At 42.1% G+C, this 27,967-nt stretch overlaps 1 protein-coding gene across 1 annotated transcript in view; it reads left to right on the top strand.

Annotated features, from left to right (window-relative positions):
• The first annotated feature begins 1,111 nt into the window (after window positions 1–1,111).
• The window catches only part of LOC118829538 (rap1 GTPase-GDP dissociation stimulator 1-like), a 47,759-nt gene continuing 20,903 nt past the window's right edge, over window positions 1,112–27,967 (top strand). The window contains exons 1-5 of the mRNA XM_036736520.1: window positions 1,112–1,193; window positions 3,541–3,657; window positions 20,701–20,823; window positions 23,017–23,142; window positions 25,424–25,552. Of these exons, the coding sequence (XP_036592415.1) occupies window positions 1,112–1,193; window positions 3,541–3,657; window positions 20,701–20,823; window positions 23,017–23,142; window positions 25,424–25,552 (577 nt within the window). The remainder of the gene's footprint in view (window positions 1,194–3,540; window positions 3,658–20,700; window positions 20,824–23,016; window positions 23,143–25,423; window positions 25,553–27,967) is intronic.

Genomic DNA, 27,967 nt, shown 5'->3' with positions numbered 1-27,967 from the left:
AGCTAATCAGGAGCTTTCCCAGATGTCAAGGGAAATCCTATTACTGTACAGCCTTAGTGGAGGTGGGGACAAAAAAAAGTGCCTAGGATCATAGGGGATACAAGTTGGAATGGATCCTTCAATTTACTTATGAGGAAATTGAGACCCCCAAATGTTCTTTAGGTCATGGAGGCCATAAGGAGCACAAGTAGATTCATGCTCAGGGTCCTCGGATCTGAACGCTCTCCTCTAAAATTTTAATGAAGCAGGGATGTCAAATGTCAAAGAGAAAGGGATAGTGATCAACATCTCTCCTATCCCCTTAGGACTAATAAGTCCCAGATCAGGAGCTCGTTCTTTATACAAGTCAGTTAAGTGTTGGTATCATGGCCACAAGGTCGTCTCCTTACCCCATTCCATTGGCCAGCAAGTTAAGGACCTAGTAAGAATCGGCCTGGCTCAATGCAGCTGCATCTCCTCCCTGAAGCACTTCCTCCTATTGACAGTGGACCCAGAACATCAGATTATTGGATAATGATCCTCATCACTCTTACAAAGTTTTTAATGCTTCATAGTTCATTTTCCCCCATTCAGTCTTAAATCACCTGTTGTGCAAATATGGATTCACCAATTTTAATAGTCTTCAAAGTCTAGCTTGTCTCACCCTCTCCAGCAAGGCCTTATTACCTTTCCCAGCTCTCAATGATCTCCTCTGACCATCTAGAATCCTCACCTCTAATTGACCACTTACCACACATTGCCTTGAGTTGCTAATTATCTTTTGAGATGTGCATGCCTTTTCCCCCCAGGTGAGACTGTAATAACAAGCACAAGTCATATTTCTGTAAGGCTTTACAGGTTGCAAAGCATTGCAAAGAAAGGAACTCAGCACCCTCAGGAATTATGTTGAACAAGTGCTAATGTCTCCATTTTACAAATGAAGAAAGACCAAGTTCAAAGAGGTTGCCCACATGCCTGTAGTCACACACAGCTAGTTAGCATTGGAGACCAGATTTGAACCCAGGTCTCCAAATTCCAACCTCAGGACACAGATTATATGAGGAACCATCCCAGGGTACAGCAAATTTGGCACCCGTACTTTAAGGGGGATCACCTTTCTATGAATAGGGCAATGACTGAGGAGGTATTGGAGAGAATGAAGGTCTCTCTGACACCTGGTGTTAAGAAGACAAGAAATCCAAATGTCTATATAAGTATGTGCACGCATACTTAGGCATATATGCATGTGTATTTATGTATATATACGTATGCATGTGCATACTTAGGCACATATGCATACGTATATGTGTATATATACATATATGTGTTTGTGTGTGTGAAATCAACCTGAACTTCCTACCATCATGAAGGCAAATCAGAGAAAGAAGGTGCTGCTGCCTACTTTTCTCCCCCCTAAACAGGTTACCTAACTTCTTTATACATTCCTTTCCATTTTAGTTTGCCCTTAACCTTCATTTCAATCTAATTTCACCTAGATGTACATGATGTAATGGGGTGGTGAGAAGAGGGACTGGGGGAAAGGCAGGAGTGGACAATGTGGTTTTTGACAGGCCCTTTTCCCTGAGGCCCAGTACCCTCCAATGGACGGTTTGCTTCTCCCACAATGCCTTGCACATTCAATAAATGCTTATCAAATGATTGATTTTAGACAGGGACTCCAGGTCATGTGTCCAAATAGCAAAGCTTTAACTAAGGAAAGTTGAAAAGGTGGACAGAAAGAATAGGGAATGGTCTGACATTTTGAATTAGAATCAGGTTTCAACAGCACAGGTTTCTTCCCCCACTCCCTCTTCCAACGGCATTTGCAGTCTAGGCCCCAGGGTTCCCTCCTCCTTCTTCTCAGGGAGTGTGGGTTGTAATTTGATAATGGGCCGGACTCTCACCATATGGAGTCCTTTCAAGGACTAGAAGTGTCATTACGCATATGGTGTAATTCTGCTGATCAGCCCCTGGAGAAATCCCACACATCTGGATGGTTAATTACCTTTGCCTGACCAGCGGATGCTGGCTCCATGCTCTACTTACACAACCAGCTCGTCCAAGTGGAGAATCGGTTTTGTCCCCTTCTCACTTTCAAACCTTAGAAACTTAATTTAAAATCTCCTAATGCAGTTACAGTCTGATGAGATACAAGAGTAAAGGGATTTTCTAGGTCATAATGAATTGGGCTCATTAAGGATATCGGGACTAGAATGGAACACTGTCTCACTGACCCCTGACTGACCTGTTCTCAGGGGCTTTTTCACTGCAGATGCTCACCCCACCTCTTGCTTCTCCCACCTCCAATGTATTTCACAGGCTGTCATTGCTAGAAGGCACTTTATAGATCATTTCATGCAACCTTTTCATTTAAAAGATGAGGAAACGCAGGCCTACAGAGGGGAAGTGATTGTCCAAGGTCACATAGTCCAAGGTTTAGCAGTACTAAACCCTGACTCCTTAGATTTATTCTATGCTAAGGCATCACTGACATCCTGTTGCTCTGAGAGGCTTAGAGCTTCTTTCATTGTATCTCAGCACGAAGTTTGGTATTAAAGGTGTTTGTGGTTCAGTCATTTTTCAGTCATGTCTGACTTTTCATGATCTCTTTTGGGATTTTCTTGGCAAGGATACTAGAGCGGTTTGTCATTTACTTCTCCAGCTCATTTTACAGATGAGGAAACTGAGGCAAACAAAGTTAAGTGATTTGCCCAGGGTCAAATGGCTAGTCAGTACCTTAGGCCAGATTTGAACTCAGGTCTGCCTGACTCCAGGCCCCACACTCTATCCACCATGCCACTTAGCCACCCTAGGTATTAAAAGACCTGGGTTCAAATGCTACTTCTTCTACTTATTAGCTGTGTGACCTTGGGAACACTGCTACAAATTCTCTGGTTCTTCAAACTCTCTAATTCAAATTCTCTCCTGCTTCTTTTTCTGTAAAATGAAATTGATAGGCATAGTAGTCAAGTTGCAAAGAAGAATTATGACCAGTGGAATGAATCATGAGAGAGAAGAAACAAAACCAAAAAAGAAGAGAAAAAAAGGGAGCAAATAGTTTGCCTCAATCTGCATTCAGACTCCACAGTTACTGGCTTATATCTTGGGTCCTTTCTGTGTCTAAATACTATAATCTAAACAAGTAGGATCTAATCTTACATATATACAGAGTAGGCAGTCACTTACACAGTATCATTTAAAGAGTTCCAGGACTATATCTGCGACCTCAATATATTTGCCCATGCTAGATTACATGGTGCCAGCAATTTTACCCTTTAGTGCTGTGTGTCCTTCTTCCTTTGGGTTCTATTTAATATTGTAAAGACTAATATTGAACTAATTCACACTATAGTGTTACTGACTCATATTGAAGTCTAAAAGCAGTACAGAAAACTGATTTTAAAAAGGATTGGGGGAAATGGGAGAAGGAAAAGGGATATGGGGAGGTGGAGATATGGTGTCAACTTCACAATTTTGTTGTCATGCCCGGCCCTAGTGAAAAGCTCAGGGGAGGCCTCCTCCGGAACGTTTGAACTGACCTTTTCCTTATTTTTGAACCAGATTCCCTTAGCCAACACCTGGAGGGTCTCAAACTCTTTGGAAACAAAGATCAAGTTGAAGTTGAAGAGGAAATCCTCAAGAACCTAAACATGGTGCTGCAAGCCTTGACTGGAGACCGTTAAGTATAATTCACATATTGACAGAACTTGGGAGTCTTAGAGCCAGAAGGGGTCAACTTGTTTTATCAAATACCTTTTGTTGTTCAGTTGTCTGACTCTTTGTGATCCCATTTGGGTTTTCTTGGCAAAGATACTGGAGTGGTTTGCCATTTCCTTGTCCAGCTCATTTTACAGATGAGGAAACTGAGGCAAATAGGGTTAAGAGACTTATCCAGGGTCACACAGAAAGTAAATGTCCGATGCCCAATTCAGTCTCGGGAAGATGAGTCTTCCTGACTCCAGGCTCAGAGCTCTCACCATTGCACCACTTAGCTGCCCTACAAGGGACCTCAGGGACTCTCTAATCTAATCCAACCTGTTCCTAAATGGGAATGACCTCTCTAAGGCCTATCCAGCCTCTCCTGGATGATCTCCAGTTATGCGAAGTCATCTCCCAAGGTGGTTCATTCTACTTTGGAAAGCTGTTAGAAAAATGTTTCCTTGCAGTGTTCCTACACCTACCTAACTACCACCCGTTGCTACAAGCACCGCTAAACCAAACAAATATAATCCCTTTTTTCATACGACAGCCCTTCAAAAACTGGAAGAGAACTATCACGTCCTCCCTTTGTGTCGTCTTTTTCAGGCTAAACATCCCAACGACCAGTCCTCATAGGCAGGATCGTGGGCTCCTTCACCATCCCGGTCACCACCTTCTAGATGTTCTCCACTTCGTCCATGTCCTTCTTAAAGTGAAAGCGCACTCTAACATTCCAGAAGTGGGCCAACCTAGGCAGAGGAGAGCAGAACTATCACTGCCCTTGTTTCTTAACACTTTGCCTCTTTTCATGAAACCTAAAACTATTCATTTTTTTATGTTTTATCTCACTTCTGATTGATGTTGAGCTTGCAAGCAACGAAGAACCCCAGATCATTTTCATGTGGACTCTTAACTAGTCACACCTCTCCAATCCTATATGTATGCGGTTGATTTTTTCTCAATCCAATTGTAGGGCTTTTCATTTATCTGTTGGGAGCATTGCAGTCCTTCTGTTCATCTGTGTCTGCCACCTCAGAATCATCCTGGATTCTTCCCTTTCCCTCAAATCCAATCAGTTACTGAGACCTGTTGCTGCTACCTTCACAATATGTCTCACATTCACACCCTTCTCTCCACTCATGAGGCCACTATGTTCAAGACCTTATCACTTCTCACACGCCCTGTTGCAATAGTCTTCTATTTGGTCTCCTAGACCCTATTCTCTCTTCTCTCCAGTCTATCCTCTACACCAGGGCTGTCCAAAATGCGGCACAGTGCGATTTATGCAGCCCTCCCACAAGCATAGAAATTTACATAAATGCTTTAGTAAACAAAGGCCAGCTACTTAAGAGCTCTCACTAAAATGGCAAATCAAAATATATTGTCTATTGTTTCAATAAAAACCTAAAGTTGGACAGCTCTGCTCTATACAACTGCTAAAGTGATATTCCTCAAGTATACTTCTAACCAAGTCACTCATCTGCTCAAGAACTTCCAATGATTCTCTTTTTCCTCTAGTACACTGGTTCTTAACCTTTTCTGTATCATGAACTCCTTTGGTAGTTCATGGAAAAACCTTCTCAGAAAGCCAATGGAACCCTTCTCACAATATTAAGGGGTTTTTTTTTTAACTTAAAATTGAAGAAAATACTAAATTTCCATGAGAGGTTAGCAAAAATAAATATCATCTTCTCCCATCCAAGTTCACACACTCACACACACACACACACACACACACACACACACACACACACACACACACACAAATAAAATCTATCCATGGACCCCCTGGAATTGTATGAATTCCCACCGAAGAATCCTTGCTCTAGGGCCAAAGGCAACTAGTAGGTACGAGAGTGCTGAGCCTGGAGTAAAAAGATCTGATTTCAAATCCAGCCTCAAATATTTATTAAATGTGTGAACATGGGCAAATCACTTGTCGGTTTGCCTCAGTTTCTTGAAACTTAAAATAGGGATAATAATAGCATCTACCTTGAAGGGCTATTGTAAGAATCAAATGAGAGGATATTTGTTAAAAACAAAGAAAAAAAGGAAAACAACGGAAGGAAGGAAGGAAGGAGAGGAGGAGCGAAGGAGGGAAGGAAGGAAGGAAGGAAGGAAGGAAGGAAGGAAGGAAGGAAGGAAGGAGGGAGGGAGGAAAGGAAGGAAGGAAGGAAGGAAGGAAGGAAGGAAGGAAGGAAGGAAGGAAGGAAGGAAGGAAGGAAGGAAGGAAGGAAGGAAGGAAGGAAGGAAGGAAGGAAGGAAGGAAGGATGAAAAGCATTTAGCACAGTGCCTAGCAATAGCAGGTGCTATATAGATGCTTATTCCCTTCTCTGCCCCTTTTCCTAGGACATGAAAAAACTCTTCTGTTTGGCTTTTAAAGCCTTTCTTAGTCTGATTCTAGCCTTCCTTCCTAGATTTATATCACCTCACTTGACCTCATGTAAGTTAAACTGGTTCGCTAGCTATCGGCCACACACAACATTCACTCTCTCTTCTCCATGCCTATACATAGACTGTCTCCCACGCCCAGAATGCACTCCCTCCTCACCTTACCTTGTAGAATCTCTTACTTCCTTCCAAAGTCAGCTAAAGTATCCCTGTCTATTGCTAGAAGCCTATCCCCATACCCCCAGCTGATATTGCCCTCCCCCCGAAAGAAGTCCTCTCAACACCGTCACTTTTCCTTTATCCTTCACACACAAACACACACATAGTTATTTTAGTGTCACCCAAACCACTAACTTCCTATGTGACTATGGGCAGGTCATACCATCTCTCCGGGCCTTTCTTTCCTCGTTATGCTGTGAAGTCCCTTCCCACTTCGAATTTCTATGATTCTGTGCTTCTAGATTTATGTTCTTTGTATACAGTGCGCAGGGTTTTCAGATGCACATTTAGAAAAAATCCCTGCTGGATCCGACATGCTACCTGGCTGGTTTTAATCCAGGGAGTTGGGGCATTGTTGATAAATGTCTGGCACATTATCTCAGAAAGTCTCTTTCCTTTTGTGATGGGTAAGGTGGAAGCTCCATTTATCCCTATTTCGCTTTTGTGCATTTATTTCAAGTACTTAGGGGAAAAAGTTCCACGAAGTTCTCTCTTTTATTCTCCTTCTGTGTTGTTATAGAGCAGAATTCAAAATCCATTCAGTCATCATTTCCCTGGCTTTGTTCTATAGGAAGAGAACTGACTGTCTGATCCATTTGAATTCAACATGTCCACCCAGAAACACAGGAGAGAAGTATCTGGTAGTAAAGGAAAATGACAAGCTTGTTCTTTAATTTCAGTCTGGCCCAAGGGTTGAGTGACAGGGTTTGTGTGGATGTGCTTTTTGTTGTTTTTAATTTTTAGTTGAAAGGAGCAATCATTGGCAGAGACAAAAGAAGACCAGTGACAATAACAGAAGCTACCTTCACTGGGGAAAAGATGGAGAAAGAGACAAGTCCCGTAAGGTTTTCTGTCCTCTGATTATCCAAAGGCAAATGTGGAATTTTCTCAAAAAATTATTTCATTATTACAGAATCTGAAAATGAATTTACTTTTTTTTTTAGTCTTTCTTGTAGGTAGTAGGAGAAAGGCAGCTCAGCTAATCAGATAAAATGCTAGACTTAGAGTCAAGGAGGCCTGGGTTCAAATTCAGCTTCATATAATTACAAATTGGCCCTAAACAAGTAATGGCCTCTTTGAGCCCCATTTTCCCCATTTTTAAAATGGGAAGACTACTAGGACCTGCCTTGCAGCGTTGTTGTGAGGACCCAATGTATCTAAAGTGCTTTCCAATCTTCAAGCACTATATGAGTGCGAACTGTTATTAAGACAAAGAAGGGTAACCCTCAAATACGTGGAAGAATACAAGCTCTTAGACGTGAAAGGGTCAAGGTTTCTTCTTTTTACAGACTAGCTCTCCTGCTCTCATGGAGGCTGGAAGTGCAGGTACTACTCATGGACCTTACCCCACTCTAATCAGCAGGGAAATTTTGGCAAGTTTGCCCCTCTTAACCTCATATTGCATCATTTCTGCTTGTCCCCACCCCAGACTTGGGAGACACCCAATTGGAAGAAAAGAAACAGGTTCTTATTAAGTACCTACTACGTATTAGGTACTCTGCTAAGGGCTTTGTAAATATTACTTCATTGATCCTCACAACAATCCTGGGAGGCAGATGCTGTTATTAGCCTATTTTAGAGTGGAGGGAACTGGGGCAGATTAAGTGACTTGAGCAGGATCACACAGCTAGTGCAGTCACATTTGAACTCAAGTCTTTCTGACTCTAGGCCCAGCATTCCATCTACTGTGCCACTTCTAACTGGCTTAGCCTACTGCAGCTCAGAACTCCAGAGCCCAAGATAGCTACTGCACTCAGCCGCCCAGTAGCAGAGTGTGCCATCTCACCATTCTGTAGCCAGTATTTCAAACAAATACTTATTAAGCATTTTCTATGTATCAAGCACTGTGGACGCAGAGTTTTTTTTTTAAATCCCTGTCTTTAAGGAACTTATCTTCCATTAGGGCCAGTTTAGCTGTGTATGGGGAAAGTGAATAATGTATACAGTTGGCCAGCAAACAGCCTTGGCCTGGACTAGAGACCAGTCCCTTTAAAGAAGAGGGGTAATGTGTCTTTATCCTCCTCTGTCAGATTTTTGTCCATCAGCTTACCAGAATTCTCTGTGTCTGCCTCTCTTCCCTCTTGTCTTTCCACTTACACTGAAGGATCCCACTTACAGGGGAAAGAAATCTCATGATTTCCATTCTTTGCATCCATTCTTTTCTACAATCCCTTCCCCTGCCACCTCCAGATCAGGTTGGTACCCCTTAACATGTTGGCAAGAAAACACTGCAGCAAGGCAGACCATGCTTTCTTAGCCTAGGGCATGGATGACAGGAGAGAAAGCACCCAGACAATGCTGAAGGCATGAAAGTGAAATCCCAGAGGTTGCTTTCCAAAGTAGACAAACATCTTGTCTCTTTATTAGGATAATGTATTTGTACAGCACTTTATAGTCTTTCAAAGTGTAATCACACTGTGTAATGACAAAGTGTAAATACATCGAGAAGCAATCTGTGCTAATGTTAGGTTTGGATTAAAAAGACCTGAGTTCAAATCCCACCTCTGATATTTACTAGCTATATGACCCTGGAAAAGTCATTTATCCTCTTCGTGCCTCAATGCCTCTGCCAAATCTGCTAAGCAATAGATGAGTTGCAATCTGTGCTGATGGAAGTTCCCACACCAGAAATTTTCCACCACCACCTCTTCGTATGCATTATTTCAATTCTCTCTAACAATGAGATAGTAAGGGCAAGTAGGATCCTCTCAGCCCATAGCCCCAACCCCAAGGAAACAATATCTCCTCAACCCCAGGGAACCTATTTACTGAATTCACTCTGTAGCTTTTTCCATAGTTCAGTAACACTTGTGAGCTACCATCACCCAAAAGGAGTTCCCGAGCTAGGTAGTCCAGGGCTAGGTAGAACTAAAAGACTAAAATGCTCCTTGCTTTATTAGGTCCCCCGAGTAAAAATTCCTGTGGTTTTCCTCTAACTCTTCTCTAATGAAGTCCATGCTGATCATTTAGAGCTGATCCCTGCTGCAACACACAACACAATACAAACCCAGAGAATTAATCATTGTATTAATGGGCATAGGATTTTGAGCTAGAAAAGGTCTTGGAGAGCAACTAGTCCTACTGTGCCCCACATCATAATTGAGGAAACTGAGGCTCAGAGAGTGTTATTGACTTTTCTAAGTTCACTCAGGTAGGAAATGACAGAGATGGGACTTAAACCTACATCTTTTGATGCCAAATCCATTGTCCTTTTCACTATACCACACTGAGACAAATCCAATAGCTTTTGGGAATACAAATCAACCAGTCTGTACACCGAGAACGTATTCCATCACAATGAAGCTAAATCCAGGCATTTCCACCTACCACCCACAGGGATTTAGTGGTTCCTAGAAGGAGGGCCCCAGACACTGCTAGATATAGAGAATGGAAAGCAGTAGCCCTGGAGGTAAGAAGGGTGAGTTTAAGTCGAGAACCTAAAAGGCCTCTATTTGGAGGATTCCACTTGAGTATCTGGAGGAAGCCAAGTGGGGACTAGTCAAATTGATACAGCCTGAAAGTTGTTAGACTCACAGGGAATGTCAGAGCTGAAAGGGGTCTTATTGGCATGCAGCCTAACCCCTTCATTTGATAAGTGAGGAAACAGAGACCTAGAGAAGGTTAAGTAGTCTGGCAAAGGTCACATTTCTTCTGAAAAGGAGCCCTCAATGGTCCTTCCAGCTCAGAAGGAGGTACTCAAAATTAGGCACCAAACTGGGTTTGTTTTCTACAGGATAAGGTCACAACACTTGAAGAAATACATTGGGCTAAAAAAAAAACACTCTCATACAAAAAAGACCAGGCTGATAATCTGTAGCAAGAGAGAGCTAATCCCAAGAGTCTTGAGGTGTGGAGAAGAGAATTCTGTTTTCTAGTCATTTGAAAAAGAAAATATAAAATGTCTATTATCCTGACAAGTGCCTTCCAACGAGGCTTCAGAAACTCTTCCTTTCAATGAGCTAAGATACAGGTTCACTCAAATGGTAATTAAGCTACTGAGTTAAGGTTAAAAATTTTCCATAGAAAATGAGAATAAATCTTAGGAATAAACCTGGGTGGGGGTAGAGGTGCTTAAAAACTGCTTGAGATGACTATAATAAATGTTCTCTCCTTCCAAATGAGTAATTCTCAAGAGGAATACTTCGTGTCCTCTCAGAAAGAGTATTTAAATTGTGCTTATACTACCTCTACCCTCCTTTGGAAGCAAAGTTGCAATAGTGATTTTCACATATTGATTTTATGTTAATTTGGCCTCCTTTGAGGGTCTATGGGTGCATAATATTTAGATTTGATGGAACTCGGGTTTGAGAGGATCTAATTTCTTGCTGACTTTATGCGGCTCTAATAGTTCATACTTCTCCGTGGATTTGTGGAAAAGATAGTTGCTGAACAGAGCACTGAAAAAGTCTTAAAAATAAATTAATTCTGGTAGCAACTGAATATAGTCACCAGTGGTAGGATGCTTGGAAACACATGTCAATAAGACTTTTTTTTAAAGGATCATTCAAAAGAGTCCTGGAGTTATTGAAAAGGAAATGTAGAATGTAAAAGCACATAGAAACCATGATTTCAAGGTATGATAGGTTGTGGGGAAGAGATCACCAAAAAAAAAATAATAGCTTTGACTGGTCCTCAAATAATTCTGAAATGGGAGATTTTGAGCTAAATTATCTGCTAATATTCATAGTAATGAAGATATCATTTAGAAGTAAACCATTCTCTTAAATATTGAGATACAGATAAGATATTAACATAGATATAGTCTAAGAAAAGAAAGGCAAGGGCCAATGAATGAATAACCTAAAAATATGCTGAAGAAAGCAAAAGGAACTTAAAAGGGACATAGACAAGCAGCATGGTATTGGAACTACCATGTTTAAATAGGACATATACTTTCAGTTCTATAGATATGTTCTTAGAGTAATTAAAGAAGTAATTAAAGAAGAAAAATAACAGGCAGTGCCTTTAGGGGATCTAGGCAGTAACAATGTTCCCTTCCTCCCAACCCATCAGTTGGGATAGTATGTGATATGGCTCCAAGGAGGCATCCTGACTCCAAATGATACCGGCACCAATAACAGCACCTACCTTTCTCTGGGTTGTGGTGAGGAAAAGATGAGGAAGTATTTGTAAAGTATTTTGCAAACCTTAAAGTACCATATAAATGCCACTTAAACCATGAAGTACCCTATAAAAGCCTTATAAATGTCTCATATAATAATGTTATAAATAATAAATAATATCATATAATAATTTCTCATCTTGGTAATCAAAGGTAGTCAGCAAAGACTCCATTCTCCAAAGACTGGCCAGACCTATCCATATTACTATCCTATGCCTTTTGGCCCTGAAACTTTTCCTTAGCTCAAAAAGGGAATCACAAATCCATAGAATATCAGAACTGGAAGGGACCTTAGAGGCCTTAGGATCTTCATTTTACAGATGAGGAAACTGACACCCTGAGACTTGCCTAGGGCCACCCAATGAGTCAGTAGCAGACCCTAGACTAGAATTCCTGGTTCCAAATAGAGGAAATCCAGATTCCCAGATGTCTTTGAAGAGTCTGTAGAAAGAGGTCTTGTCTAAGGACTAATTACTTGGTACTAATTACAACTGTGCCAGTGTTTTATCAGTGGAAACAGCGGGCTATTTTACCTGTCAGCTCTGTGAGGTGATAGTTGCATCTTCTTTTCTTCCAAAACAAGGGGCAGGAAGCTGTTGCCATAGAAATGGCCCTCCGTGTGAAGGTTGTACCAGAATCCTTTTGTGAAATCCTGAAGTGTCTGACGGGTCTTTAAATAAAACCACTAATCATATTTTCCAAACTTTCACCTCCTGCCGCGTTTCATTTTTCCTTCCCGATGTGGACATGGAGGCTGATCACTTTGAAGCATTTTCAAAATTCCTTTTCATGGGCCTCTACAAGTCACGCTTCTCAAATCCCTGGTTCATTGGAGACAGCTTTAGAAAGTGCTCCTTATTCTTCCTCTCTCCATGTTTGACCTCACCGTCCTAACACAGTTTCACAATCACAAGCTCCTTGGGTGGTCACAGCACTCCCTGGTAGAATCAGGCTACCGAGGAAGGGGCTCTCTAGATTTTTACTTACTTTGTCTTTCTATGTGTGGAAAGCAGAGACAATGAAGCTTTCAGAGCAGGCAGCATAACATAGCAGTCAATAAGAATACAAATGAGAATAATATGCATATATATATATATATATATATATATATATAGTACTTTAAGGCTTCCAATGTGATTGTTTTGTAACTCATTTTATGCTCTCAACAACCTGTGGGGAAGCAGGAGCTAGTATTGTCCCCATTTTACAAGTGAGGCTCTTAAAGGTTAGGTGAGTTGCCCAAAGAAACATAGCTGGTATGTATCTGAGGCTGCATTTGAACTCAGGAAGGCCAAAGGAAAAGCCCCGGACTGGTCACTTAGCAGACCTGTGTCACAGAACTGGGTCTTCTACCACCTAGCTGCATAACTTCGGACAAGTCATTTATATGCCCTGGTTGTTGTTCAGTACTTCCAGCTGTGTCTGATTCTTCATGACCCCAACTGGGGTTTTCTTGGCAAAGACACTAGAGTAGTTTGCCATTTCCTTCTCCAGCTCATTTTACAGATGAGGTAACTGAGGCAGAGTAGATTGCCTTGCCCAGGGTCACACAGCTAGTAAATGTCTGAAGTCACATTTGAATTCAGGTCTTCCTCATTTCAAGCCCAGTATTCTATCTATTGCACCACCTAGCTGCCTCCATATGCCCTGGACCTCAGTTAAATAAGTGGGTTGGATTCAATGATCTTTAAGCTCTAGTTCCCTTAAATGGTCAGAGAGTATTTTTTTTAGGATTCTATAAGATAGCTAATAAAAGCCTAGGTAGTCTGGGCATTTGAATATATCTCGATAAATAAGAAAATCGTATAGGAAAGAGGACTAAAAGAAAACTAGGAATCAGAAGGCCCAAGTTCAATACCAGGTTTTGCACTAAGTTTTTGTGACCTTGAACAAGCCTTGTCCAAGGCTTAGTTTCCTCATTGGAAAACTGGTGTGGACTACAGTATATCAGCTTTCTGCCAGCATTAAATATCGGTGATGCTCAAAATGCAACATTAACTCTGAGTTCAGAAGAGAGAACGTACTGCGCACACCACCCTGCAGAGGTTAGGGCGTGACTGTTGTACTTTTCTTTAGATAGAAACCTAACAAGCCTAGAGCTAGACCCAAGGCCCAGTCAAATTTCCTCCATAGCATCAGTCCGAGTATGGTGCTGCTTTATTTTCACAAGGAATAGTGTTCCCATTAAGTCCTTTGATAAATATCTTGTGTTTTGATATTCAGTATCAAAATTCAAAAATGAAATATTAGAGATCTGTGATTTTCAAGGTACTGAGCTAAACGCTGAAGGATAAAAAGAGGTATGAGGCACTTCTTCCTGTGGGAGCCTACAAGAGAAATAAGGAGAATACAAGATTTACATGATGAAAGTTATAATGCGATATCCAAGAGAAGTAGCAAGGTATGCTATATGACCAGGAACGAACGGTTATTATGGACAATTAGGTACAGCAGGAGCTCAGAGGAAAGGGATATAACGATGGGCTGGAGTGTCTTAAGTAACAGAACCATACAGTAGATTTAGAGCCAGAAGAGTCTTGTCTAACCCTGTTCTAGTGATGAGGAAATTGAGGCCCATCGAGGTTTAGTGACTGCTTAAGGCCACATAAGGCTGTATTTGAACTGTAGTCTTCTACTCCAAAACCAGCACCCAGAGGTGAGGAAAGGTTTCACGGAGAAAATATTTGTAATATTTATTACTATTAATAATTGAGCCATGCTTCTACTTCCTCACCTCTAATTCACTTCAAAAGTTTGCCATCTGGCTTCCAAACATATCTTGCCAACTGAAATTTCCCTTTCCAAAGTTATTTTCTTAATTATGCAATCTCATGTTTTTTCTTCAGTCATCTTCCTTTTTGATATCTCTGCAGCATTCAACACTGTTGGTTACTTTCTCCTCCTATATACTCTCTTCTCTCTAGGTTCTCCTTCTACCTGGCTGACTACTCCTTCTGTGTCTCTTTTGCTGGTTCTCCATTCAAGTCACACCCACTTAACTTTGAGTGTCCCCAAGGTTCTCTCCTAGACCGTCATCTCTTTTCCCTCTATTTGAAGGTCTTATAAGATTCCATGAGTTCAATGATCATCTCTATGCACACACACACACACACACACACACACACACACACACATATATCTTCAACCTAAGTCTCTTTCTTAAGCTATAGTCACAAACCATCAATGGCCTCAAGCATGTCAAACTCAACATCTCCAAAACAGAACTCATTATCTTTCCTTCCAAACACTCCCTTTCTCCCAACTTTTCTGTTACTCCGCAGGGCACTATCAATCATCTCCACATTTTCATGCCTACAATTTCAAGGTCATTTTTGAATCCTTACACTTACCTCAAATATCCAATCTGCTGCCAAATCTTGTCAACTTCATAATATCTCTCATATACATCTCCTTTCCCACATACACGTAGCCACCACCCTAAGGGATTCAAGTCACCATCACCTCTTCTCTTGTGTAGACTATTACAGTTCTCTTCTTTTGTCTTCCAATGGTCTCTGTCCACTCCAATCCAACCTCTACTAAGCTGCCAACATAATTTTTCTAAAGTATACATATGACTATGTCACTGCCCTCCCAACTCGATGATTTCCAGGAGCTCTTTATTACCTCCAGGATCAAATCTAAACTCCTCTGTTCAGCATTTAAGGCTTTCCCTGCCTTCATACCCTGGCCCATTCCTATCTTTGCAGCCTCTTTATACCTTACTCCCCTCCATGTACTTGACTGTCCAACTACAGTGGTCTACTCTGTTCCTTGAACATGACATTCCACTGCCCATCACCATGACCTTGCTATAGATGTCCCACTGCCCCTTGCTCTCTTTTCTTCCCTCTCCCTCTTAGTTTCCTCATCTTACTTAAAGACATGGATGAAATCTAACCTTTTTCAGGAGGTCTTTCTCAGTCCTCCTAGCTGCTAGTCCCTTCTCCTCTCAGATTGCCTTCTGTCTACTTTGTGTAAATCTTATCTGTATCTCATTATCCAGATGTTGGCTCCTTTTTTTGACCACTTTTCACTGCTTTTTTTAAACTTTCTTCACATCCCCAGGTTTAACACTGTGTTTGGTACATAGAAAGGCTTTAATAATTTCTTGTTGACTGACTGATGGCTTCAAAGGTTTCCAAGGTACTTTACATGAATTTGTGCCTCACCACAATCCCTATGTTAAGTAATATATGTAGTTTGTGCCTTATTTATTGTTGTTGTTCAGTCATTTCAGTAATATCTGACTCTTCATGACCCCATTTGGGGTTTTCTTGGTAGAGATACTGGACTGGTTTGGCATTTCCTTCTCCAGCTCATTTGACAGATGAGGAAACTGAGGCAAAAGTCAAGAAACTTGCCCAAGGTCACACAGCTAGTAAGTATCTGAAGCCAGATTTGAACTCAGGTCTTCTTGACTCCAGACCTAGCACTCTATTCACTGAACCATCTAGCTGCCCCTTTGACCTATTTACAAACAAATAAACAGATACAGAAAGAGTAAGTTGGTTATAGGGATGAGATTCGATCCTAGGTCATCCTGATTTCAAGTATAGCTCTCTATCTACTACACAAAATGGACCTTGCAGTAGGCTCACAGTCAGGCAGTTCACCTTTTCTAGTCTCACCTTTCTCTTTCTCTCTTTTATTGGGTAGGTGGGAGGAAGGTGACAAGAGGCCTGAAACTTTGATTTCCTTGGCATAGGGAGCTCCCTGATTAGGAAACTCTCTCTGGTTGGCAACCATTCTGCGGCTATATCTTCTTTGAGAGTTGCCAGGGAGGAAGGAGAGGGAGGAAAAAAACATTTATCAAGTGCCTACTATGTTCCAGACACTGTGATTAAGCATTTTGACCACCAAAAGATTAAATGACTTGCCTACAGTCAACTAGTCAGTAGGTATCAAAGGCAAGACTAGAACCCAAGGCATCCAAGGTCACCTCTTGATTACACTCTGCACTGCCTCTGTCCCTACCTATTTTTAAGTAAAGGCAAAATTTCAGATTGCTATTTCAGACAAGAGTTTGTGAATCCTCATCACAGATCACTAAACAGCTGGTTTCTTGGCTAACACAAGAGCGCAGCGCACACGTGCATACACACACACACACACACACACACACATAATAACCTAAATAACACAGGTAACAGGCAACCTAGTTCTGAACCAAAGATAACCCCAGATAGGGCACATAAAACACACACCAAGACAAGAAGAGATGGGCCCCCCATGGGGGCAAAGTAAAGCAAGAAATCTATGCATCTTGCAGATATGTTAGACAATCCTTCTAGAACTACAGCTTACTCTGAGTACTATAAAACCTCACAGAACTGAGGTGATGTGAAAATGAAAACCAGTAATTGGTGAGACCCGTGTGCTGATCTTTATCATCCCTACCCTGAAGTGACTGGGTGAGATAGCTCTTCTGTAGGCTTAAGCTGAAAGGCTTTCCAAGCCATCCTGAAACCAGCCCCAACCCTGAAGCTTAAGGCCTTATGGGCTGCAGCTGTGAAGGTAGTGTCACCTCCAAATGCAGCCAGGTGATTGATTAGCCAAGCTATAAGAGTGCACATGAATCCTCCAGGCTTCCAAGTCTGCATCGCTAGTAGAAATGTTGACAAGGCAATATTTAGATCAGTAGAGGGAAAGGAATATTCCAGGCATGGGTGAAGGAAGAAATTTCATCTGTGTTCCTGTTGAATTAAAAAGGACTGAGGGCTTGTCATGTCAATCTTCTATTCAATACTACCATTACTGCTATAACAGCCCTTCAGTCAACTCCCCCCTTGACTCTATTTCATCTTTGTGTCTTCCCAACACATGGTATGCTTTCCTGGACACCACTCCCCTCTATGGGAGGTATACCCTTTTTAGAATGCTAGCTTCTTAGGGTTAGGGACTATTTTTTGTATTTGTAACCCCATCATTTAACAATGTGCTAAGCACTTAATAAACCTTTCATTCATTCAACTCAGCACAGATTCACAGGCTACCTACCCACTCTTTATCCAGCCCTTTTCAAAAGTCCTTGAGAATAGAAAAGAAGTTTAAGATGCTGTTTCAAGGGGCTTATAATTAGGTGAAACAATTTTAATCATCAAAAAAAAATATTGGACAAAATAAGATGACCTGGGTTCAAGTTTTAGCTTTGCCATCCCACCAGTTATTGTGTTCTTGGGCAAGCCACCTAACCATTCTGAACCTCAATTTCCCCATCTATGAAATGAGGATAATGATGCCTTCCCTGGCTATTTCACTGGACTGCTGTAAGGAGAAAATGAGATAATATATGTAAAACATTTTGTAGCCATAAAATGAGACATGATGCTGCTCCAAATCCCCCCTTAATTAATTAATAACATGATATAAATGTAAAATGGTATGGTTGAAGCAATATTCTAACTACTCCTCCTATGCAGATTAGACTAGCTTTTGTAAAAAAGGTCCTGTAACATTTCCTCAAGACTTGGTTGGCTCAAGGGCCTAAAAGAAAAAAATTGTTGTTATCATTTCTCTTCACTTGAATATGAAGCAGCCATTAGGAGTTCCAGGGGTGACGTGATGCTTGGCTGGTGGATCAGCACGGATAACTCAGGCAAGGGAGCTTCAATCAGCGTCCTAGACTGTTATCTTTGTTGAATATCCCCCCTGTTACAGAAGGAACAAAGGCAAAAAGTCAGAGGTGCTTCTCTCTTTTGAACAGAATTTGTCATAGTTTTGGTTTATGCTGCTACAGTCTTCCTGGTAGGGCCATAACCAGGACCAGACAGTTGGAGCTTTGTCCCAGGACACTGTTGGGGGGCACCAAAATTAAACAGCACTGATTCCACTTACAATCCTTCAGCAGCAAAGACACAAGAGAGCTTGCCACCTAGTTGGCAAGAATTCTAATTAATTAAAATAGGAAAATACTAAAATAGAAAGCAAAATACCAGGAGAGCTTCAGGCACCTTTCTTTCTCCCCTCTCTTCTCCATGAGGAGGTTTCCCCTTCAGAGGCACCTAGTGTCCCAGAGTCTCTGCCTCCTTTCCCCAAAGCACAGTGTCTTGCCACTTATCACTTAATTTGAAGGACACCCTCGTGCTACTTACCCCAACCGTGCTTTGTGGTATTGCCTATGACACAAATTCCTAGTTCAATTTAAGCATTTATTTAAGTGCTATGCAGTGCAGTGGATAGAACACTGGGCTTGGAATCAGGAAGACTCATCTTCTTGAGTTCAAATTCAGCCTCAGACACTTACTAGCTGTGTAATCTTGAGCAAGCCACTTAACCCTGTTTGCCTCAGTTTCATCACCTGTAAAATGATCTGGAGAAGGAAATGGCAAACCAATGCAGTATCTTTGCCAAGAAAAGCCCAAATGGGGTCACGAAGAGTGAGTCATGACTGAAACAGCTCAACAACATGTTCTCTCTATGAAATGAAGCCTGGTATAATACAGATAGAAAGGCATTCTCTGTGTCAGGAACATAAGGTTTCAAGTCCCACCTCTGACTCATACTGATTCTGGCCAAGTCACTTAACTTCTTGCATTCTCTAAGACCATAAATTGCCAAGCAGGTGTCGATCTACATTGGTACAGTGCCCTCACCGAAGGTTCACCACGCCAAAGAAATCACTGGTCCAGTACAAGGAGAAAGAAAGAAAGAGAGAGAGAGAGAGAGAGAGAGAGAGAGAGAGAGGGAGAGAGCAAGAGAGAGAGAGAGAGAGAGAGAGAGGAGAGAAGAAGAAAGAAAGAAAGAAAGAAAGAAGAGAGGAAGGGAGAAAAGGAGGGAAGGAGGGAAGGAAGGAAGAGAGAGAGAAAGAAAAAAGAGAGAAAGGAAGGAAGGAAGAAAGGAAAGAAGGAAGGAAGAAAAGAAGGAAGGAAGGAAGGAGGAAGAAAGGAGGAAGGAAGAAAGGAAGGAAGGAAGGAAAGAAGGAAGGCAGGCTAGACTAGGGTTCCAAAGGGGAAAAAAAAGAAACAATGTCTGCCTTCAAAGAGCTTATATTCCACTGCTTCTATGCCTTCCCCCAATGTAGGAGGGCTACTGGGTTTACCTTCTGAGGAAAGCAGAGAAAGGGGGCTACATACCAAGATTTCCAACATAAGACATTCTTTTTGAAACAATGTTTGCCATCAGCCCTGACCTCCACTAATAGGGTCTACCATTTCTTATCTGACCATATTGTACCTTTGGATGACACCAGGGCAGCTGAAAAGTCAAGATAATATATTCTAATTATGGGATGTCATGAAACTGAGCAGGAAAATCACTCCATATTTTGTAGCAACAAAGGAAATCTGTTGATAGCAGCAGAGGTGAACCCTATAATCATCCCCACTGGCTGATTGCTGTGCTACGTGTCCTCAGATGCAAAACTAATTATGGCTGCTGCTTTGTTGTCACAGTTAACAAAGGAAAGCGATAAATAGTCTTTGTCTATTTTTAGGTTACAAATGCAACTCCCACCACGCTGACCTGTGGATGCCTTAGTCTGACACCAGGTTTTTAAGTAACAGCTCCCCAGGCAGGCAGTCTTCAGAGTCAGATAGTGAGAGATTTCTTTTATTTGTTTTGTTTTGTTTTGCTTTTTTCTGCTGATTTGAAAGGTATTCATAATATATCCAACTGCAAAACCTTGACCCAGGCCACTTGATGGAAAATCTGACAAATTTCCAAGATGGAAAGTTTGGCTTTCTAAGAAGTCTGCCCGCTCAAATCTCCTTGCATAATGTGCCCACCTGTGATTCCGCTCCTCCAGATCCAAGGTGGCCCAGTGAATCGAGTGCTAGAACTAGAGTCAGTAAGATTTCAGTTCAAATCCAGCCTCAGGTACTTCCTAGGTGTGTGACCCTGGGCAAGTCACTTACCCTTGCCTGCCTCCACAGTAAAATGTGGACAATAACAGCACCTACCTCACAGGATTGTTGTGAAGATCAAATGAGATAATATTTGTAAAGTGCTTAGTCCAGTGCCTGGCACATAGTAGGCATTTAATAAATGCTTATACTCTTCCCTTCCCCTTGCCAACCTCGTTCCAATATCTAGTAGTCAGAAACCCTGCAAGCAACAACGGACCAAACAGCAAGGGTGTATAGTGCATTGGAAAGAGTGCTGTGCTAGAAGTCTAAATACCAAGGTTCTGCTTTCAAGTCTGCCACCAGCTATTTGTGTGACCTTCGGTAGGAGTTTCAAACTCTGAGAATCAGTTTCCTAATCTGTAAAAAAGAAAGGCTTAAATGGCTTCTGGGGTCCCTCACAGCCTGTAAAGTCTGTCATCAGTAACTATCTTTTCTTCTTGCAGAACAGATATCAGGGAACCTTCTGGAAGCCAGTGAGATTTTCACAACATTGGGCCAGATTCTGACAAGTCATCCACGCTGTGCGATGCCCGCTGCACAAGTGCTGGCAGAGCTGGCTAAGAATGGTAAGTGCCTAGTCCCCATGGGATGAAGGGTACCTGAGCCAATCTCCTAAAACAGAATGATCCCTCTGCTGAGCCAAGGGAATGGAGCCACCCACCAGAGTGACACTGAGCAGCTCAGAGGCCGGGGTTTCCTCACTAAGAACACAGCACTGGATGGCTTTTGGGGAAACTGGCCCTTCCTCATAGGCTAATCTAGAGTGAGGGGAAAATGGGCCTTCTGAGACGGCTGCTTATCCTTCCAGTACCAGAAGGGTTAAGAGCAGAGCCAGACTCACAAATGTATTTGCACCCTATGTGACAGCGGCTGTCACATAGTACTTATTAATGCTTATCGATGGAATCTAAATCAATAAATACAACAAGCAGCCTAGCAGGGAAGATAAGATCAGCCTAGAAATAATTAGAATACAAGACAGAATGTGATGAAGCTACTAGGTAGGGCCATGGATAGGGCATTGGGCTTAGAGTTGGAAAGACTTTTCTTTGAATCCTGCCTCAGACACTTAACTTTGGGCATCGCTTAAGCCCTCTTAACCTCAGTATCATCTTTAAAATGAGGATAATAATTAATGATAATAGCACGTACCTCACATGGCTGCTGTGAGGACGAAATGAAATAACATATATAAAGTATTTTAAATTAAAGTATATATAATGCCATTATGTCATGAGGGCCATTGAAATAGGAGTAAAATGCCACAGGGATTCAGAGGAAAGAGGGACTTCTAGCAAAGGGAAGGGGGGAGGGCAAATCAGGAAACACTTCAGAGAGGCAGTAACATTTGAGATGGACTCCGGGAATTGGGTCAGGTTTTCCAATGGTGATGGTGTCAGGAATTCTGGACATGGGGAAGGGCATAAGCAAAGCCATGGAGGTGGTGAAATTTGAGCAACGTTCAGGAAACGATCAGGCTGGAGTGCAGAGTATGTGTAGAGAAGGAATGGAGAGATGTGGCTGAATTAGTGGGTAGGGGATAGATCACAGAGGGCCTCAAACGTCAGCCATTCTGTACTCCATAGTGCCTGGCTCAGCTGGCATAAGTCTATATGGGTTTTACCATTAGCAGAAAAAAAATAGGGACCAAAATGTATAATCAAAGATGGATAATCATCAAACAGTAAGGAAAGTAGGGAAACCTTGGGCAGAGGGAGGTTTTCTCATCTATCACCATTTCCAAGAGCCTCCCCAGAGCTTCTGTCTGCCTTTCTTACCCAGGGTTTCTCTCTGAGAACTGCCAGGTAAATATTCCAAGGCACTCTGGAAATCCTGACCTCTTAGCAATTTCCTAAGAGTAGAACCCAACCTGTGGCCACTGGATACCACTCTGTAGCTTAGCCTTCTAGAGACTTTGCCAGTGTTCTCAGTGGCAGTCATCCATCTGCCTATATAAACTCAAACCATTGGACCCTCTGCCATTTCTACAGCTGGTTTGGGCAAAATTATAATATCAGAGGAATTTCTCTTTCATGTCTTTGGCCTCTCATCTCTCTTGGAATCCTAGAGTTCCCTGTTTTTTCCCTCTTTCTATGGCACCTTCTTCTTCCCTCATTTCCCTCTCCAGCTCAAATCAAGTGACCTCATCAGATTTCCTGCCCCCCACTTCCTAGCAACTAACACCTACTCACCAGAGTGGGTATTTGGGGTGTCAGGAGATTCTGGACAGAATGGCTTCTCAGTGTGTACAGCAAATCAGCATGACTTAGCATCTTTACCCACACTTTGTGGGGAGGGGCCGGGCTGCTATGAGATTTGGAGCTGCTTGTGATATTGGGCAGTCTATCAATATAATTAATAGTGACATAATGCAAAATAACTAAAACCAGTATGTAGACCCACAATGCACACACTACTACTGAAGGCAACCCTATTCTCCTCTTTAATACCCAAGCTATAATTTCTCCACGTATCTTCCTTTATACCCCGTAACCCAAATTCCAGCTCTAACCTTCCTTCACCACCACCTGCCCCACACACACACATACCAGCCTTGGCATTCAGATTTCACCTTAAATTATTATTTGAGCTTCCCTTGCTCAGTGCATTTTAATATGAGCTTCTGGGCTCTACTTTCCCTTCTTCCCACAGTCCATAAAACCCACCAATCCCTAAGGCACTCAGTAACCACACCATTTTATATCCAGCTCCTTTGTTTTCTATGCATTATCCTTAACCTTGCTTTCCTGTGTCTGCAGAGGAGCTAAAGCAGCCCTGCATTGACGCTGGCCTGGTGTCTGCCCTGCTGCCCCATCTGGAAAGCTCTGACCAAGATTTGCTGCTCCATGCTGGGAGGGCCATTGGGCGCATCTGTTATGGAAACAGTAAGTACAAAGTTTGGCAAGGGAAAACTCCTTCCCTCTAAGCTGCTGCTGGGCCTCAATCTCCAGTGCCATGTGGAGAGCTGTCTGCCACTTGGGAGTGAGCTCAGCCCCTGGCAGGTGGCATTTGACAGCAGCCAGACGGATGTCAGACTGGAAGGAGAACAATAGCCTCAGGTCACTTGGGGAATGTGGTCCATTGCATCCAAATCACTGACCTAACTTTGGTTTCCCAAACCTGGCCTACCTTTTAGCAGCTGGTCCTTTGGAAGGAAGAGCTATTTGTGAACATTTCTTCATATTTATACAGCATTTGATATTTACAATGAGCTTTCTCTCATTGCCAACAGAAGGGTGGCTGGCAGTAAGAAATTGCCCTCTGACTTCAGATAAAAATAGAACTATTGAGCAAAATGGGCTGTATTTGTGCACCAGATGATAAATGCAGAGTGTCTGTCCTTGAAGACTGCGTTCCCATGCAGAAAATTCACAATGTTGGAGTTCCATATCCAGAAGGGGCTGAGGAGCTTTTTATTCTTGAATAACATTGGCATCAGAATAAGAGAGGGCTCACGGTTATGGGCCAATTGAAGGAGGTTATAAAAGAGACTGCCTGTGTACCTGTTTATGCCTCTTAAACTAGGTAAACTGGCACACTGATACACTGTGGGTAGAACTGTGGCCTGGTCCAGTCATTCTGGAAAGCAAGTATGGATCTAAGTAGCAAAAGTTGCTTTAGTATGTATACTCTTTGACACAGCAATACCCCCACCAAAGATCAAAGAAATAAGAAAAAGATCCCAAGTGTATAAAAATACAGCAGTTCTTGAATTGGTAAAGAACTAAATACAATAACTCTTTCTCTAGTATCCCTGACAAATGGGCATCCAGCCTCTACTTGAAGAGCTCCGGAGCCCACTACCTCCCAAAGTAGCACATTCCTTTGGGATCATTCTCATTCTTTTTGGTACTTTCCTCCTCACTCATTGAACTTGAAATTTTCATCTTGTTCCTAGTTCTTCCCTGGGGCCAGTCAGAGCAAATCCATTTTTTCTTCCATGTTTAATGGCATTTCAAACACTTGAATCAATCCATCATTCTGTATTCCAAACCCACCACCACTTCCCACACCAATTCTTAACTAGCTAATATACAACAGTATGTCTTCCTTAATATAAGAAGTGCCAAAGATTTTCTATGAAAAAAGTTTTGATCTAAGCCCTTAAAATGTATCAGATGAGGATACTGCTGTTTGACTCTGGTTTTTCCTAATCCTTCTCCTTATTTGAGCACAATGTCTCTTTATCCTCAAAGATCCACATGAACGACCCTCCATGATGCCATTTATAGACACAGAATCAGCTCAAGGACCACCTTCTGCATAAGACCTTTCTTGGTCCATCTCTCCACCCCCAATACCAGTTTTTAGTACCTTCACCCCAATGTTATTTTGTATTTTATTTGTATGTCTTATACATAACTGAATAGATTTGCTGTCTTCCCCATTAGATTATAAGTTCACTGAGGACAGGGTCTGCTTTTGTCTTTACATCCTCAGTGCTTAGTACAGAGTCTGGCACAAAATTACCAATGCTTTATTGATTAATTAGCACTATAATGTGCTAAGGGGCTCACCCTATGTACAAAAGCCATAACCCCTGATGTTTTGAAGACTGATTCCCGAAGAAACCAAACGAGCAACCTAGACTAGAGGATGCCTTTATTATCTTTGCCTATCTCTATCCCATCCTCCTTTCCCTTTTTCCGGAAAAGTGTCAGATGTGAACAGGAACAGAGCTAGGTTCATTTTAAGGAACAAGGAAATCTGTTTGCCCACTTGGTCGACACAAGGCTCCTGATGACAGAGTCTATCTCAGTAACTCTACTGAATCCATTTCAGTGAGTTCCTTAGTTCCCAGAACTCTAAAACAGAGGAATGTTTTTACAACTCAAGGGCTACTACTATGAGAATTCCCATAGAATCACTATAGACAGACTGTTGGGGTATATCAATAGTCAGTCTGTGGTGATTGTAGGCTGACTATGGAGTTCATAGGTAGCATGCAGGCGTGCTCCTTGAGACCAAGAATTGTTTAGTTCTTTGTATTTCTACCTCCAGCTCCTAGAACAATGCCTGGAACATAGTAAGTGCTTAATAAATACTTGATGATCAACTGTCAGCAGAGCCTTGGGGGAGGGAAGACAGGAGTTTTGGCAGAATAGGAATTTCTGGTCCAAATATGAATCATTTTTACAAATTTTTATTTTATAATTGTTCTTCCAGAGGAACTTCAGGAGGAACTAGTCAAGGATGGCGTGATCTCATTGCTGGTGAAGATCCTATCTGACTTCCCAGAAAGTGAACCACTTGTGCGGGTGGACCTGTTGGCCCTGTGTAATTTAGCAGACTTGGGTAAGGTGTGGGGCTCTTCCCACTCTAGGGTCAGAACCAGTCCCTATCCCTCTTTCTTCCATAGGATTTTATGTTTTGATAGTGGGAAGTAATAAGAAACCACTGAGATAACACCGTCAGACCTGTTCTTTAGAAAGATCAATTTGACAGCTGCGTGGAGGATGGATGGGAGTGGGGAGAAATGAGGCAGAAAGACCAATGAGATTACTGTAACAGTCCAAGTGTGATGTGATGAGGGCTTATACCATGGTGGCGGCAGTGTCGGAGGAAAGAAGGGGGCATATTGGATGAATATTAGGGAGGTAGAAATGGAAAGACTTGGCAATTGATTGAATATGGAGGTGGAGAGAGTGAGGAGTCAAGAATACAACTAGGAGCAGCTAGGTGGTGCAGTGAGGAAAGCACCGGCCCTGGAGTCAGGAGGACCTGAGTTCAAATCTGGCCTCAGACACTTGACACACTTACTAGCTCTGTGACCTTGGGCAAGTCACTTAACCCCAATTGCCCTGCCTTCCCTCCTCCAAAAAAAAAGAATGACAACTAAATTACAAGCCTGAGTGACTGGGAAGACACCCAGTACCCTCAACAGTAAGAAAGAAGTTGGGAAGAAGGGAGGGTTTGAGGGAGAAAGATGATGAGTTCAATTTTGGACAAGTGGGTTTAAGATGTCTAAAGGAAATCCAGTTGAAGATGTCCAATAGGCAGTGGGAGATGGGTCAGGAGAGAGGTTGGAGCTGAACAAATAGATTTGAGAATCATATATAGAGAGATGATAATTGAATCCATGGGAGCTAATGAGGTCATTTTGCAAAACAGTACAGAGAGAGAAAAGAGGAGGGCCCCGACAGAGCTTTAAGGATAGGCATGATTAGTAGGAACAATCTGAATGAAGATCCAGCCAAAGAGACTGAAAAGGAACAGTCAGATAGGTAGAAGGAGAACTAGGAGAGATTAACATCATCAAAACCTATACTGAAGTATCAAGAAGAGAGTGATTGACATTGTCTAAGGCTGCAGAGAGGTCAAGAAGGATGATGACTGAGAAAAGGCAATTAGATCTGGGAGTTAAGAGATCATTGATAACTTTGGAGAGAGGGGTTTTCTGCTGAATGATGAGGTTGGAAACCAGTCTCCGGAGACTTAAAACAGTGAGAAGAAAGGAAGTAGACATGTCAGTTTTAGATGGCCTTCCCAGGGAGATTAGCCACAGAAGAGTGGAAAGATATAAGACAATTGGTAGCTGTTGTGGATGAATCAGAAGACGGTTTTTTGAGTATGGGAGAAACATGAATATGTTTGAAGGCAGTAGAGAAGCAGCCAATAGAAAGCGAGAAACAAGATTAATGAGGGAAGTGGGGATAATAGAGAGTGCAATCTGCTGGAAAAGATGGGGTGGAATGTCATCATTTATGCATATTAAAGTGTGCCTTGGAAAGAGAAGGGCCCCCTCTTCATAGGAAATAGGAGTGAAAGAGGAGATAGTTGCAGAAAGCATCTGAGTAGGGTGAGATGAGGAAAGAGAAGAGAAAGCTCTCAGAGAATAGCCTCATTCTTTTCAGTAAAATATTCTAAGCAAAGTTCTGAGCTGAGAGGGTAGGGAGGAGGGGGGACCATAGGAGACTTGAAGAGGAATGAAAAGGTTTGAAAAAGATGCTGTGGTAAGTGGGATGCTGAATTCATTAGAGAGATGTAAAAGGATTGCCTTGCCACAGTGAGGGCCCATTAGAGATTATGTAACATAAATTTGTAATGGATCCACTCAGCTCAATTTCATGATTTTCTTCAGCTTTGTACAGCAGCAAGAGTAGAAACAAAAGCGGAGGTGGGGGTGGCGTGGAGGAAGGGGTGCTAATCCAAGGCTGAGGCTTGGTAGGACAAGATCAGTGATAGGCTAAGGGGGCTTCAAGATACTTGAGAGAAGACAGTGAAGAGTTGAATTGCTTCAAGGAGTCAAGACAGGGATAAGGCTGCAATGTAGCCATTGTAGGGAGTAATGGCCTGGGAGACAACTGAGAGGTTGAGGATAAAGTCATGGTGAGAACAAAGAGCAGGGTCAGGAGTTGCAAGATTAAAGAGAGTGGAATGACAACAGATTGTGATCATACAAAGGAGTATCAGATTTTGAACATGAAAGGGCCTGAAATGGAATGGAATGGCTGCCCAGGGAGGCTACAAAGCTCCCTTATTTCTTGGGCAGTCACTGGCAAAGCAACAAATAGATATAAAAATTCTTCACCCTCTATGATATTCACTACTGGTGGAACCTAATTTCCTTTGTGTTGCATGCTAGTTAATTTATCATGAAACAAGTATCTGGAATATGTGGGCATTAAATTTTTTTGCATTATAGGAAATGGGGAATGTACCTGTGATTTCATGATGTAGGGAATTTCCAAGTAGAAAAACTCACTTTAT

The sequence above is a fragment of the Trichosurus vulpecula genome, chromosome 8 (assembly GCF_011100635.1).
Source record: "Trichosurus vulpecula isolate mTriVul1 chromosome 8, mTriVul1.pri, whole genome shotgun sequence".
Lineage (NCBI taxonomy): Eukaryota > Metazoa > Chordata > Mammalia > Diprotodontia > Phalangeridae > Trichosurus > Trichosurus vulpecula.
Note: the sequence above shows the minus strand (reverse complement) of the source record. Positions and strands in the feature narration are given on the sequence as shown.